General features: G+C 37.7%; 2 protein-coding genes across 28 annotated transcripts in view; one reads left to right on the forward strand and one right to left on the reverse strand.

Moving 5' to 3' along the window:
* LOC148646745 (NACHT, LRR and PYD domains-containing protein 3-like) overlaps positions 1-16,329 on the reverse strand; it is a 2,700,574-nt gene that overhangs the window by 2,128,362 nt on the left and 555,883 nt on the right. The window lies entirely within an intron of this gene.
* The window catches only part of LOC148646773 (NACHT, LRR and PYD domains-containing protein 3-like), a 305,400-nt gene that overhangs the window by 274,472 nt on the left and 14,599 nt on the right, over positions 1-16,329 (forward strand). For 21 of the 27 annotated variants that reach the window (XM_088608570.1, XM_088608567.1, XM_088608568.1 and 18 more), the window contains one exon: positions 1,532-1,705. The exons of the other annotated variants lie outside the window; for them this stretch is intronic. In XM_088608570.1, coding sequence (XP_088464696.1) covers positions 1,532-1,705 — 174 coding nt within the window. The remainder of the gene's footprint in view (positions 1-1,531; positions 1,706-16,329) is intronic. 27 annotated transcript variants of the gene reach the window in all.

A 16,329-nucleotide genomic window follows, 5' to 3' on the forward strand; every position in this document is an offset into this window, starting at 1 on the left:
GAACCCAGAGAGAACATACAAACTCCACACATACTGTACCCCAGAAAGTTCGACGTTACATTCAGAAATACAATCGAGAATAGTTTTGTGGTATTTGTTTTGATGACACTTTGGTAAAATTTATAAAAACCTAAAGGCGATTAAAATGTATAATCTTTCCACATGTCATGTCATTAGGATGTACAATAAGATCCCGCTTTGTTTAACAATGGTTTAAAAAATCAATATAATTGGTGAGAACGTAGTTCTCCTTACTGATAATTAAAGGACTTAGAAGTCAAAGGAAATGATTTACGTTGCTTAATTTAGTTATACAGGCAGATGCGATCTGTGCCTTAAGCGTTCCAGGCTGCAGACGGCTCATTCTGTATTACAGAGCTCCGCGTCTCCTCCCTCTCTCAGTGCCGCCTCTTCTCTGACACAGAGCAGTGGGCGGGGAGCTATTTTCCCAGCCTCTGATTGGAGAAGAAAAGACCTACTGATCTGCTTCATACCATAGGAAGATGGTAGAATATGATTTTTTTTGTTTGTGTTTATAAAATTCAAGTATTTTAAATGTTTAATTAAAAAGTAACTTACAGCGTAAGTTTCCAAGCTGTTCACGAGGAAGAAAAATCATCCGTTTTAATGCACATAAAAAGTGTTTTTTGACTAAACCCGTTTTTAATAGCTTTTAAAAGTCATGCAATTCCTAAGTTAGGCAGGGACATGTCATTGTTTTTTTTCTTAATAAAAAATCAGTCGCCCATGGTGCCTCCAGTTAAATTGTAGAGATTCTTGTTTGAAGGTGTCGGTGTGTTTTGACTATGTTACATGTGGGAGTATGTGTAGTCACGTGTAAAAAGTGTGCAGTGTTGTATATTTTGGGGAGGAATGGGATTTGTTTAGTTTCATTATCATTTTTTTTCTTTTTAGTGGGATTTGTATAGTATATAGGGGTTGTGTTTGTGTACTGTATGCTGTTTATTGCTTCACATTATTATTGTGTATTATTTTTATTTTATGTGTTGTTATACTTAAAACCCTGGTTGTTGTTTTTTTCTTCAAATGGGAATGTTGTTTCTCTCAAAATATCTACAAAAGACAATAATAAAATCTCCAGTTCACTTACACAGTTGTTGGTAATTTAAATTAATGAGATTAATTTGAAGAAAACAACAAAAACCCTATAACTAATTAAAATAACTATAAGAATATAACATAATAATAAAATCTATTAATATTTGTGAAGCAATTTTTATTATGGTTAAAAGTCAAAGTCTTTCTTTCTGTTTTTTTTTCCTTTTCATTGTAACTCTGTGTGTCTCCCTGTTTCCCACTGTCTCCCTTCCTGACAGTTTCTTCTTCCTTCTGGACCCCAAATTTTGAAGCAGCAGTTATCTTCATCATCCTCCTCCATGGACACTCTGAGATGATAATGACATGATATTGTATATTACTGCTGAGCTGGGTGTTGTAGTGAAAACTTGGAAAGAAAGATGTGGATGAGCTGTGCAGATGTTCAGCTGTGCTCCTGTCCTTTTGTCTGCAGGATGTGGAGATGTGAACTAACAGAGAGATGTTGTGAAGATCTGGCCTCTGTTCTTCACTCTCAACACTCCAGTTTGAGAGAGCTGGATCTGAGTTACAATAACCTGGGGGATTCAGGAGTGAAACTGCTGTCTGCAGCTCTGAGGGATCCCAACTGTAAATTAACAACACTGAGGTCAGTGAACACTGGCGATTTATTTGTTTTTTATTGTTTTATTTAGGTATCCTGAGACACACAACATTCCGTTTTTCCCATGCATTAGAAAAGAAATACATAGGAAGTAAAGAACAAAAAAGAAGGGGGGCATCTAGAAAGACAAAAAACTGCTGTGCAATTTTATACAAGTTCTTGTTTGTGGCTTCTTTGTTAATATCTCATTACTGAGAGACTCGACATGCAATCTTTCCCATTTCGCCCATCTTTTTTACACGTGTATACAGTATGTTGTTGTTGATTTATAATTCTGTGAGTAATATTCTTCATGAGATTTCACAGAGTCCTTCTTCATTTGAACACATGGTCTGTCCAGATTTAACCAGTTTCTAGTAATTTATTTTATGGCTGCAGTTCTGACAGTTCTAAACAAGTATCTTCCTTTCTCTGAAGGCAGTTCATCTGGTGTTTGACCAAGAAATAAAAGGACTCCTAATGAGGATTTTTTTATATTTCTTCAATAATTTTTCACCAATTTATTTTCATACCAAAAGGTGTTTATAATATGCCATGTTTTCCTTTCAATTCGTCCAACAATCTGTGATTCCAAATTTAGAATATTTTGTTTGTAATTGGTGTTTCATTCAATATTTAAGATGAACTTTTTACTTATATTCTCTCCATGAATGGGGATTGCTGGATTTATGCAGATTTGAATGGTATTAGATTCTTCAATTGCTGTGGAAGTGCCAACCTCCTTTTTTCACCTGTGTCTTACTCTTGTATTCCTCCTGTATATTCTGATATTTTATACACATCTGAAAGGATGTAGCTATGGAAATAAGTTAGGTATGCAAAATTTATCAATTTATCAATAAACTTAGAGTCTCATTTACTTCTTAGCTTTGAATTTCCCCAGTGTTTTCTCCTCTGTCTCTGTACTTTGACTTTGCCTGTTTGACCACATCTTGGACTGATCCCTGTGCTTTGAACCCTGCATGTTAAAGACTCTCCTTCAGACTCTCCCTCGTGCTTTAATCAGTTCCTCTCAGCTCAACCCCTGCCTTTTCGATTGCGTCTCTAGTTTCACTTTCGCCTGCCTGCCCTACTTGCGTCCAGCAGAACAAAGCAATGCATTCTGAAAATAAATTCTGCAATTTAAATACATTTATCACATAGAAAGAAGTTGTATTCTGAAAAAAAGGAAAAGAAATAGTAATTTTGATGGGTTTATAGAAATAGTGTAGCGGAGCTAGTTTGGACATGGTGATGTCATTGCCCTCCCTGGGCGTAGCAGGGACCTCAGCCACCTGGGCTGAGGGGGGTCTCCTTTAGCTCATGTGGCTGGTTCCCTGTTGCGTTACGCCGGAGACCCGGCTTTGTGTCCCAAGTGTTGCAGGACGAACTGGTGGGGTGGAGCGGCAGAGGGCACGAGCCAGTTCGGAACTGCGATGGTCACAATAGCATGGGACCCTGACTTTAAACCACATAAAACAGATGTTTTAGTAATGGTCATTGAGACACATAAGGAAGGTCTGGATCAAGATAGAAATCCTGGAAGTACCTTCATTCTTGCTGTCTTCATCCTTCTCAAGAATGAGACAGGCAGCAGTTTCCATCTATTGAAGTCTTGCTTGAGCTGATTTTCTAGCACCTCTTAATTACATTTTAATGTGTTCTCTAGGTTTCTGGGTATTGAAAGTGCTCAACATTTTATCTTATCCCAATCCTATTGTAAATTAAATTTGTTTTTGACCTCCAGGGATATAGATTCCCCACTAACATTGCTTCAGAATTAATCCCTATTTTGACAAGTTGCTGTAGTCTGTGATTACATCTGTGAGAACAGGAAAAGTTGTTGAATTTAGGCTGTATATACAGATGCAGCCATTCAAAGTGCGCGGTACAGACACGTACCGCAGGTAATTGGCTGTGGTGTCGCGTATCATGACGCAAGATGACGCTGGGTACCGCGGTACGTGATTGGTTGACCGACAGGGGCACTCGTGGTCCGTTGGTCTGTCGTAGAAAGACTTACTGTAAACGTCTTTACCGTGCCCGTTGTAGATATTGAATTTTACCACTGAAGGGAAATCTTAGTAGCTGAGCATAAAAAGAATAGGAGCATACTGTAATGAGTGTGAAGACCATAAATGATATTAATTTTGGAACATAAACATACAGTATATAGCTGGTCTTGGTACTTTAAAGAAAAAAATACACACCAGTATTCCATTTCTCCCTAAACATTTTAAGCTTCGAAGTCTTTAACTAACGTGATACCGGAGTCAACAAGCATACTTTTAGAATTTGATTAATAGGGAATATAATATGGAATCGCGTATCTAAAGAATTTTATAATGGTATGATTATATTCGTGTACTGCGACAGGGCTTTGTAGGGCTGTTTCGCCTCCCTGTTCATGCAAGTTGTCTTGTAGCCTACTGGTCTATGTGCGTGACTAACAACGCACAGGTTGTGTGTTCGAATCCAGCTGGTGCTGGACTTTTCTTTTAACAAACATTTCTTCGAAAAAATAGAATAGCGATATTATGGACAATCAATTGACTTTTATATTTCAAAATATCGCAACATGATCGATTCAAAGTCATTTTTGATAACAATGAATAGTCACCTTCTTCCCTTCTGACAACGGTCCCTGCTTCTGCTTCCTGCTTCTATTGTGTGTGTGTGTGCAACAGAGTAATCATAATCAGGCTAATGCATTTCTACATTTTCTGTATGAACCAGCTTAGAGGTTCATACAGAAAGACAGCTTGTGTTTAAATTGAGTGTAAGGTAATTTATGCTTCTAAAGTCATGGTCAGCATTTATTATTGTACTGTGCTATAAACTTTTTCTGTGCCTAGTCACATTATTTTATAGCGTTTTTATTGCGTTATTAAATCCGGTGGCGCTGTGTGTTAGTTTCCTGACTCCCATGTCACATGGTCTGTGATTGAATCCCATGGAACTATGAATTTATTTTTTAACAAACATTTCTTTGAAAAAATGAAACGTTTCCCTTAGTCAGAGATTAAATAAAACCTCACTCGCACCAAACAATTTATATTTCTAAATATCACAACATGATCGAATTTAAGTCTTTTTAATAACAATGAATAGTCACCTATGCGTTACAAAATATACATTTATATTGATTTGAATCGCGTTTTGATTTAAATCGTAAACGCGTGTTTAAATATATGTGTTTAAAGGCGATAATATGTATAAAAGTGCTGATTCCTATGGAGTGTGTTCTGCCAGGGATTCAAAAAATGTATTTTAAATAAGCTGATAAAGCTTAGACTAACTGTATTCTAGTCTGTATTACAACAGAACATTGGACAATGCAACGTAAATTGCAAAAATGCACTTGGAATCTGTCCAAGCCCTCCTACAAAAATTATTTAAACTGCGACACTGATCATTCATCTCTAAATAAACTTTATTTTATATAGCGTTTTAAGCGAATAGGTAATTAGATTGCTCATAAACCTAATCGCTTTTTCTACATAAACACAGCGTGATTGCTCTCTGAAAATGCTTTTCCTTTATTTTTAGGCTCAGATTTCAACTATAGATCGTATTATTATAAACTTTCTTGGAAAAATGTATTTTATGTAAACCATGTTTGCTATTAATTCATTTAGGGCTAAAATACGTTCATTGTCTTCCAATCGAGTCGAGTTGACATTGGAAGCTTGCCACTCCCGGACTGTTAAACCAGCGCATTAGCATGTTAAAGCGATTCTATTGAGGGAGGAACCCAGCTACCACTTAACACTGTACTTCCTACTTTGAAAATACCTGTGAAACCGGTTTAATTCCAGCGAAAGACACCCCCCCCACCCCCCTCAAAAACCCCGTAAGCAGTAATGCTTTAAGTTGAAAATCGAGGTAGATTTTGAGGATGATAAAGAGGATAAACTGGGATGGGAGGAGGGTTTGGTTTTGCATAAGGGGCAAAATGATGATAATGATAATTTGATAATTGGAGGAATTTGTGAGAGTATAATGGTTTGATATATTTGATTTTGTATTGTTGTCGTTATCTATGTTTTTGGTTGGTATTATGTTTATATGGTTGTTTTTGTTGGTTGGTTGTTATTATGGTCATTAATAATACGATCTATAGTTGAAATCTGAGCCTAAATAAAAAGAAAAAGCAAGTGATTAGGTTTATGAGCAATCTAATTACTTATTTGTTTAAAACGCTATATAAAATAAAGTTTATTATTAATTTGCTAGACAGAGCGGTGAACATTATTATGCATAAGACAAAGATATCGAAATCTGTGTAAGCTGTAAGGTTTTTACTTCTTAAACTTTTAAAATACACGTTTCGAACAGAAAGAAATCCTCTTCCTGGTACAGTACTGTATGTATAGCAAACCAGCACGTCTTTTTTCTCCAATCAGAGGGGTGTCAGATGGTGTCAGCCAATCACCATTCTGAAGCCCTACCATAATCTCTGGTATGGGGAGACCCCAGAATTCTGTCCCATAGTTTAGACCAATGATAGATACTTTTATTGATCCCGTGAGGGAAATAAAGTAAATCATTTTCATTTTAGGAATATATTTTTCATTTTAGTTATAGTGGACATAAAAACAAGAGTTCGCTGGCATTATATAATTATACGAATTACACGAATATAATTATATCTTATTAATTTCTTGAGATACGCGATTCTTTTAATACAGTCTTTGCTGTGCTCTAGAGGATCCTTGTGATATTTCGAGCTCTGGTTGAATGATAAGTGTCGCAGTTTAAATCATTTTCGTAGTTAGAAATTATGGAACGCTCTGTTAAAAGCAAGGGGGGTTTTATGTCCGTTGCAGTTCTTTTGCAACATGAATATAATTATATCGTTATTAATTTCTTGAGATACGCGATTCCATATTATATTCCCTTTTAATCAAATTCTAAAAGTATGCTTGTTGACTCCGGTATCACGTTAGTTAAAGACTTCGATGCTTAAAATGTTTAGGGAGAAATGGAATACTGGTGTGTATGTTTTCTTTAAAGTACCGAGACCAGCCATATACTGTATGTTTAAGTTCCAAAATTAATATCGTTTATGGACTTCACACGCGTTGCAGTATGCTCCTATTCTTTTTATGCTCAGGCACTAAGATTTCCCTTCTGCTTCCCTTCTGCTTTGTGTAAGGATGGTATCAAAAGCAATCTTAAGTGGTGAGAAAGCTGTGCTCGATGTATTTAAGGGACTTAAAAGTAAAAGGAGATGCTTCATATTGCTTGACTAATTTCAAAAACTAAGTTATAAATGCAGACGCTCCCTCGGTGCGCTGCTCTGGTACGCCGGCTCTTACACAGTGCTTGTCGGCCGTAAGCGTTACAATATACATACCCAACACTGCTTGTACCCATCTGTCATGCAAATAAAACACCTTGAATTGAATTGAGGGGAGAGGGGGGGAATACTAAAGCCAATACTGGCTCAATACCCTCAATGGGCTTTGACGTGCTAATGCGTTGGTTTAACAGTCCGGGTGTGGCAAGCTTCCAATGTCAACTCGACTCGATTGGAAGACAATGAACGTATTTTAGCCCTAAATGAATTAATAGCAAACATGGTTTACATAAAATACATTTTTCCAAGAAAGTTTATAATAATCTATAGTTGAAATCTATAGATCAACGATCTATAGTTGAAATCTGAGCCTAAATATAAAGGAAAAGCATTTTCAAAGAGCAATCACGCTGTGTTTATGTAGAAAAAGCGATTAGGTTTATGAGCAATCTAATTACCTATTCGCTTAAAACGCTATATAAAATAAAGTTTATTTAGAGATGAATGATCAGTGTCGCAGTTTAAATAATTTTTGTAGGAGGGCTTGTACAGATTCCAAGTGCATTTTTTGCAATTTACCTTGCATTGTCCAATGTTCTGTTGTAATACATGCTAGAATACAGTTAGTCTAAGCTTTATCAGCTTATTTAAAATAAATTTTTTGAATCCCCGGCGGAACACACTCCATAGGAATCAGCGCTTTTATACAGTATATCGCCTTTAAACACATATATTTAAACACGCGTTTACGATTTAAATCAAAACGCGATTCAAATCAATATAAATGTATATTTTGTAACGCATAGGTGACTATTCATTGTTATTAAAAAGACTTAAATTCGATCATGTTGTGATATTTAGAAATATAAATTTGTTTGGTGCGAGTGAGGTTTTATTTAATCTCTGACCAAGGGAAACGTTTCATTTTTTCAAAGAAATGTTTGTTAAAAAATAAAGTCATAGTTCCATGGGATTCAATCACAGACCATGTGACATGGGAGTCAGGAAACTAACACACAGCGCCACCGGATTTAATAACGCAATAAAAACGCTATAAAATAATGTGACTAGGCACAGAAAAAGTTTACAGCACAGTACAATAATAAATGCTGACCATGACTTTAGAAGCATAAATTACCTTACACTCAATTTAAACACAAGCTGTCTTTCTGTATGAACCTCTAAGCTGGTTCATACAGAAAATGTAGAAATGCATTAGCCTGATTATGATTAAAAAACACATAATTAAACACGCGTTTGCGATTTAAATCAGAACACGATTTAAATCAATATAAATGTTTATATTGTAACGCATACTGTCCAGCCTCCATTTCTCTATAACAATTTACTCTGTTGCACACACACACACAATAGAAGCAGGAAGCAGAAGCAAGGACCGTTGTCAGAAGGGAAGAAGGTGACTATTCATTGTTATCAAAAATGACTTAGAATCGATCATGTTGCGATATTTTGAAATAAAAAAGTCAATTGATTGTCCATAATATCGCTATTCTATTTTTTCGAGAAATGTTTGTTAAAAGAAAAGTCCAGCACCAGCTGGATTCGAACACACAACCTGTGCATTGTTAGTCACAACACGTAGACCAGTAGGCTACAGGGGAAGTCACATGAAGAGGGAGGCGAAACAGCCCTACATAGCCCTGTCGCAGTACACGAATATAATCATACCGTTATTAAATTCTTTAGATACGCGATTCCATATTATATTGGCAGAAAAGCTTAAAACTACCACTTTTTCACACGCTATTTCACATGCTAGTTAAATACTTCGATGCTTAAAATCGTTAGGGAGAAATGGAATACCGGTGTGTATTTTTCCTTTAAAGTACCGATTCCTGGAATCTGACTGGCTGACACCCTTCTGAAGTGGTTCCATAAAATCTGGTATACGGAAAAGAAAGCGTTGATAAATACAAGTGTCTTTTAATACACTCTTTGCTGTGCTCTTGAGGATCCTTGTGATATTTTGAGCTCTAGTTGAATGATAAGTGTCGCATTTTAAATCATTTTCGTAGTTAGAAATTATGAAACGCCCTGTTAAAAGCAAGGAAGTTTTTATGCCCATTGAAGTAAAACAAAATGCCTGACAAAGTATGGCTTGGACAGATTCCAAGTGCTTGTACAAATGTGCTAAAGAAATTATACTTTGAGTATACAGCTTGTCCAAAGCCATCCATTATTAATACTATTAGTAATATCTTCAGTAAAAGCTTTGATGCATAAATATTTCTGATAAAGGTAGGTTGTGTACTTTTGTCCAACTGAGCAATCTTGCTTTCATAAAATATACCAACATTTTAATGACTGATGATTAACATGCTGTAATACACAGTTCAAAATTAAAGGCTCAAATGCTGTACATGAGAGGTTAAGCTCCCCCTGGCGGTTTTACAAGGTGACGCCGGATAGTTTCCGGCAGAGCGTCAAATGACACGCGATTAACCGCGTGACACCGCGTGACACCGCGACACGCCCACCGGGGTATGCCACGAAATACCTCACCCATTTTGAATGGCTGCATCTGTACAGTAATAACATCTCATTTTTATAAAGAGCCTGATTGTGTGTTCCTCCTGCTATATCACCTCCCTCTGTTTCCTTGTGTTGTCTTATGCTCTGATAGAATAAATCAGTGACAAGCATCTCCTCGTCTTCTTCCCCTGTATGAATTTAAGCTCTCTGACAGAATACTATTAGCCTGTTCTTGTGCTTTTGGTTGTATATATAAAAAAACATTGTGAAAACCTACAAGTTTTAAATACAAAAGGTTGTAATACCCTGTCAAATGCTTTTTCTGGATCCACGTTTTTTTCATTTTGGTTTTTGTGTTTGAAGATACAGTTTAGTTTAGCCAAATTGTCAATTTCCACCTGGAATGACATCCTCTCAAACAGTTTATAGTAACTCTGCAATTACAAAATGTAAGTATACAGTAGAAATATACAGTATATACTATACAGTATACACTATAAGTCTTACTGTGTCCTCTCACCAGGTAGAAATATGCAGGATGAAAAAAAAATATATTTTTTTTTCTTGGTTTTCAAAAGATCACATTTTCAAGTTTTAGCCTTGTCAGACAGCTGAAAATGCTTGTAGATGTTACCATATGTGTACTAGCTTGGATAAAACATCAAGACAAATTTGAACATATAAATAAAGTTACTTAATTTTTGTGAATACAGGACCTGGAATGATAATGGTCACATATCCAGAATTATTATTCAAAAATATGAAAAGCTATAATAGTTATTGCTATATTACTATATAACCCCCCCCCCCCTCCCCCCCAGTGTGATGTGTATATTGAATTATGTATTACCTTGTAATTTGCACTATCTGCACTTTGCACTATGTATATCCTGACTACAATCCTATCTACTATCCTGTCTACAATATCTATGTCAGTGTCCTATCTCTCCTGCCTATATTTACACCGTGGACCAGGAGGAATATTATTGCGTTCTACTGTATAGTGTTCAAATAAACGTGAACTTGAACTCATCCTCTGGGCAGCTTATCAGCAGGGGTGAGTTGTTGACAATAGATGACCCCTGGTTGCTAAGTAAACAAACTGGTTGCTGAGGTTTTGTTTTTCTTTCCTGGGTCATGTTCAAGTTTCAAGTTCAAGTTTCAAGTTTATTGTCATTACACTCATATACATGGTATATGGTATAATGAAATGCTATTTAGCTAGCTCTCGGACATAAGTAGTACAAAGAGAAAAAAAAACAACAACAATACAATTGTGTAGAAAAAGAAAGACAGAGACAACGGGCAGTGTGCAAAAAACAACAACAAACGATGTGCAAAAAAACAACAACAGGCAATGTGCAAGAACCAACAACAGACAATGTGCAAAACAACAAAAAGGTAACAGGTTATGTGCAAAAATATGCATCAGCAGAATAAAATAAAGGGATAGAAATTATGGGGAGTGAGCTTTTGACATGTATGGTAGAGGTAGATTTTCAATGTGCGTTTGGGTTTTTGGTAAGAAAGAAAGGAAGAAAGCACTGTGAGGTTCAGATCATAGGTGAGAGGTGAGAGTGAGAGTGAGAGAGGCTGGGAATTTAACAGTTTGATAGTGCGGGGGTAAAAACTGTCTCTGAGTCTGGTAGTCCGGGCCCGAATGCTCCGGTACCGTTTTCCAGATGGTAGCAGATCATAAAGTCTGTAGCTGGGGTGTGTGGGGTCTTTGATTATGCTTAGAGCTTTCCTCAAGCACCGTCTGTCATAAATGTCCTGGATAGATTGGAGGGTAATCCCAGTGATGGACTGGCCAGTTTTCACCACCCGCTGTAGGGCTTTGCGGTCAGCAGCACTGCAGTTGCCATACCACACTGTGATACAGCCTGTCAGTGTGCTTTCTGTAGTGTATCTGTACGAGTTTGTGAGGATCTGGGGACATATCTTAGCCTTCTTCAGCCGTCTTAGGAAGTACAGGCGCTGTTGCGCTTTCTTGATCAGACAGGTGGTGTTGAGAGACCATGTGAGGTCCTCGGTGATATGGACACCAAGGAATTTAAAGTTACTGACCCTTTCCACTTCAGTCCCGTTGATGTGGATAGGGGCATGTCCGGTTTGCAGTTTCCTGAAATCAACGATCAGGAAACATTACAGAGGCAGTGATGTCTCCTAGGGCTCTAAATGGTCAATAATGAATGACAGCAAATTGAACCAATTAGTTCCCCTTTTTTCAGACTTGGTTGTAGTGGTGAGCCAAACAAATGTACTCTTTTGGTTTCCATTGACCCAGTGGTTTAGCAGGCGTGTAACCTGTTTCTCAGTGCACATAACATCTATGGCTGTGATTATGCCAGTGAATATGCCAGCAGCCATATAACCCTGCAAATCACAACTGGCAGCTCACTGAAGCTCAGCGGGTGTGAGCCTGACCAGTACCTGGATGGGAGACCTCCTGGAAAAAAACTAAGGTTGCTGTTGGAAGTGGTGTTATTGGGGCCAGTAGGGTGCGCTCACACCACAATCTGTATGTATTCTAATGCCCCAGTATAGTGACGGGGAGACTGTACTGTAAACAGGCTCTATCCCTTGAATGATATGTAAAACCAAGGTCTGTCTGTGGTCATTAAAATACGAGGGTGTTTCTCGAAAAGAGTAGGGTTATTACCCTGGCATCTTGGCCAAATTTCCCATTGGACTTTACCTATCATAGCCTCCTAATACTCCCCATCTATGAATTGGCTTCATCACCCTGTTCTCCTCCTCACTGAGAGCTGGTGTGTTGTGAGCGTACTGGTGCATCATCCAGATGGAGGTTGTATATTGGTGGTGGTGAAGGGGATCCCCATTATCTGTAAAGAGCTTTGAGTGGAGTGTCCAGAAAAGTGATATAAGTTTAAGCAATTCTTATTAATTATTGTCTAATTTTATATGTTTTCATCAGCTTTTGATTTTTAGGTTGCATTTTGGTGTGTGAGATCATTGTTATTATCAGTTTATGATAACGACATCTGTAGTAAAAATGCTGTACTACGGTGAAAGAAAACTTTTTGTCTGTTCCAGTCTCATGGTTTGTTTTAGAAGATATTGGAGGTGACTTGTAAGTTGTAAAAACTAACCTGATTAATTATGATTCAAATTAGTTTATGTTTTAGTGTGCAGCAGATGCTGGAGCCTCAGTTGTGTCACATCCTGCTAGAAAGCTTTCCACATGATGTAGAATAACATGACAAGTCTTCAATATTAGGGTTTACTGTTCTCCATAAGTCTAAGAGTCTATTAGATTGAATCCTCTTCAAATAATTACAGGTATTCCTGTAACATCACCTGCCAATAACTTTGCACATTAAGATGTGTCCTTCTTCATATACACTTACACCACGTACATGTAGTGTACGTGTATACAGTATGTACACTTTCATCAGTGTTATGTCAGCATGTCCAATCTTTCCAAGGACATAATATATAGTCACAAGTAATAGGTTTATTCCATGCTGAAAAAAAGAAGAAAGAGAACACGACGTTTCGGCTGTGGAGCCTTCTTCAGGTGTGAGAGAGACAGGGCAGTAGGCAAAGGTAATGTAGCGGGAGAACAAAGGCTGGGAGGGAGGAGGAGTGAGAGGCGGGAGCAGGGGACAGAAAGAGAGGCCAATCAAGAGGTGTGAAGTCAGAATGGGTGTAGAGAGGTGTGAAATGAAACTTCTAATGAATAGAGAAAATTTAAAAGAACAGTAGTCTGTCGTTAAGAGAAGGGAGAAGGTGTGATCCTAGCTGCAGAATCATTTTGGTTTCGGTAGTCTTTCTGATGTATGAGTTCGGAAAACCGTCTTTGAGAACACAGACGGAGAGATTAGAGTGGTCGTGGCTGTCAGAGGTGAAATGAGAAACAATGGGCTTGGAGAGATCTTTAATCTTCACAGCAAGCAGGCCATAGAGTATTGAAAAAAAGAACAATCTGCCAACCAACTAAAACACACTCATATTCATTTTCAAGTTTTGGCTTCTTGTTTGCTTACATCGACTAGTGAGCAGGAAGGGCCAGTTTTATATCACAATCCTCGCAAACTTTTGCTCTCGCCAGGGGTGAGACCAGCAGATTCTCGTCTTCCTTCACCAACATGGCAACCATGCAGTACTTTCACTTAGTTCATGATTTTGAACTGAAATTTGCAGAATTTTGCAATACTACTTTGATACCAAGAGTTAAAACCCTGTCTGAGAGCTTGGGACCTCTGAGTGAGGTGTGGATCAATATTGCAGGTGGGGTCATGATTTTGATTAGGAGCAAGTGGGAATTAAATAGAAAGAAAAGTTCCACTCAGTGCTCTATATTCAGACACATCTTTCTACAGTCTTCTTCATCCCACTGTGTCTCACCTTCCCCGTAATAAAACTGTGATGAGAAATATAAGATGCCTGATCTTGTGAGAAAAGCTTCCCCTCTCATTTCCATGTCTCGCAGGTTTAAAGCTGCTCCTCACTCTATTGTTCCACTTTAACTTTGTCCCTTTCTTTCTCTTGTCTGTTCTCCATCTGTCTCAATCACTGTCTTCACAGCAGTAATGCCAGCCAGACCCTTTTCTGTAGTGCTGCTCAGTCAGTATAGAAGTGGTTATTCAGCAGTAAGACCAGAGGGGAGTAAGGAGCACTCTGCTTCAACAGTGTGGACAGTGTTGCACACACCTTTCCCCAAAACTTTAAAACTCTAAAATATCAGTGCTTTCCCATACTACAAGAGAGAGTGTGCCTGTGACTCCCTGGGAACACAGTGTGCACTTTGGGGAATCAGTAATATGCATTGAAACTGACTCCGAGACAATAGATGTGTCCTAGGAATTAAGTTAAAAAGGATCAGCTGGTGATTGGGATTTCTCAAAGCAAAATTTAGATCATTCCAAATAGTGTCCAATGAGAAGTGTATCCATGAGAGACACATCAATTTCCAGCTGTTATAGATCCTTAAGGATTTATATCAGGATCTAAGTAACAAAGAGTAACATTAGGACACTATTCACTAAGCTGTGTCCCCTGCACCTATTATCTTACATAAGGGGTGACCCAGAGCTCCATGTCCCAGGTAACCCCATAAAAACACACAGCAGAGGGAAGTAACAAAGAATGAAAAATGTTGTATATTATCCCTAACAATGGCAGATGCAAATGTTATTTCCCTTATTCAACAATTGAAGAAAAAGAAACGGGCATCCATCAGATAAAATACAAGTCTTGATGAAAAACTGGACAGTGTGAGCCCCATGTAGTCTGATTTTTATATGTCTTCCACTAGGCACCACACTGTAATTGGGTACAAAACAATGGGGTTTAATTGTCATTCTTTAAAAGTCAATTTTCTAAAGTTGTAGCTCATGAAAATACCCAATTTTTTTTCCAGTGCTACTCCAGTGTCTTCTACTGAAACTGGGGGAACAAAGACAGCACATTCTGCATGAAGGTTTTATAAAGCCAGGTCCAAGGGTCTCAAAACCTTTTCAAAATCTAAAATTATACAGATACTTATGGGCAGTTATAGACACACAGTCATAGTTTTATAAGCAAATAGTAAAAGAGATGTTATCTTCTGGCAGCTCAGTTATAAATTTCTTAAAGATCAGAGTTTGCAATCCACTTTTTTTTCTTTGTAATCCACAATTTCTTCCAATATGTGGCCTTTTTGAGAGGTTTGAGGTGCCTGAAATGTATGAGCAATAAGTAGGCATAGCACAAACCCTCATTTCATACACCACAGCTGTCACACACCTCTCTCACTTTTTCTGTAAACTTAGTAGCCTTGATTTGTATTTCCATCAGTACAATTGGTGATGTTACTGAACTGACAAGGTTTTCTTAGCCTTTCAAAATAAAAAATAAAATTATGAAAATGTCCATTATTATTATCAGTGAGCTACTGGGAGTGACACTGACAAGCCAGACCTGTGCAGCGTATACACAGAGTAGCATCAGAGTGAGGAGCCAGGGAGGTTGTGTATTTGTTTTTTATAACAGAAAGTGTGTTGAGTCTCAGCACGAGTGGGATGTGATGAAGAGAGACTCGGGGTTGTTAATGTGAGAGGTCTTAGTGTGGGAGTGAGTCTCTGGAGACTGTGTGTGTGTGAGACTTAGTCTGGTGGCTTCAAGTGAGGATGTCAGAGGCTGGAGGTGGACCTGGAAGTCGGAGTGCTCACTGGCCGTGAGGGGACCAGTGACCTCTGCCTCCCTGTGTTTTTTTGGTATAATAAAGTTGATTTGTTTTCTCAAACATAATTGACTCTCTCACACACTTTATAAAAGTAATTTTAACAGAACTAATGTATAGTACTCTATTGACAATGGAGTCCAGCTGTATTTATAGTATTCAAGTGAAATGTACAGATGGATCCCAAGTCTGAAGATTTCCCCTGTGGCAGACAAAGTCTGAGGCAGAATTCTGGTTCATACAGACTTGCTCTCTTGACCTGCTGTTTTGTACTGAAGTTCAGTTTCATGACTCATACAAAGTGGATGCAGTCACACGGTCGATTCCTCTGCCAAATTATGATTGAGATTGTTTTTTGCTTCACATTTTGATTATGTGTTGTTATAGTTATAACCTTGCTTGTTTTTGTTTTAATTGTTTATTTCTTCAAAAGAGAATGTTGTTTTCCTCAACACATCTACAAATAACAATCAAAATCTCCAGTTCTCTTTCTCTAGTGTTGTTAATTTACATTTTGTATGAATTCAACCATGTGAAGAATAACAACCAAAGCTATAACTTTAACAAAACGCCATAAAATGTGAAGCAATTTCTATTATGGTTTAAAGTCAAAGTCTCTCTCATTCTATTTCCCTATTCCAACCATTG

The sequence above is a fragment of the Lepisosteus platostomus genome, chromosome 16 (assembly GCF_059453375.1).
Source record: "Lepisosteus platostomus isolate fLepPlt1 chromosome 16, fLepPlt1.hap1, whole genome shotgun sequence".
NCBI classification, from domain to species: domain Eukaryota; kingdom Metazoa; phylum Chordata; class Actinopteri; order Semionotiformes; family Lepisosteidae; genus Lepisosteus; species Lepisosteus platostomus.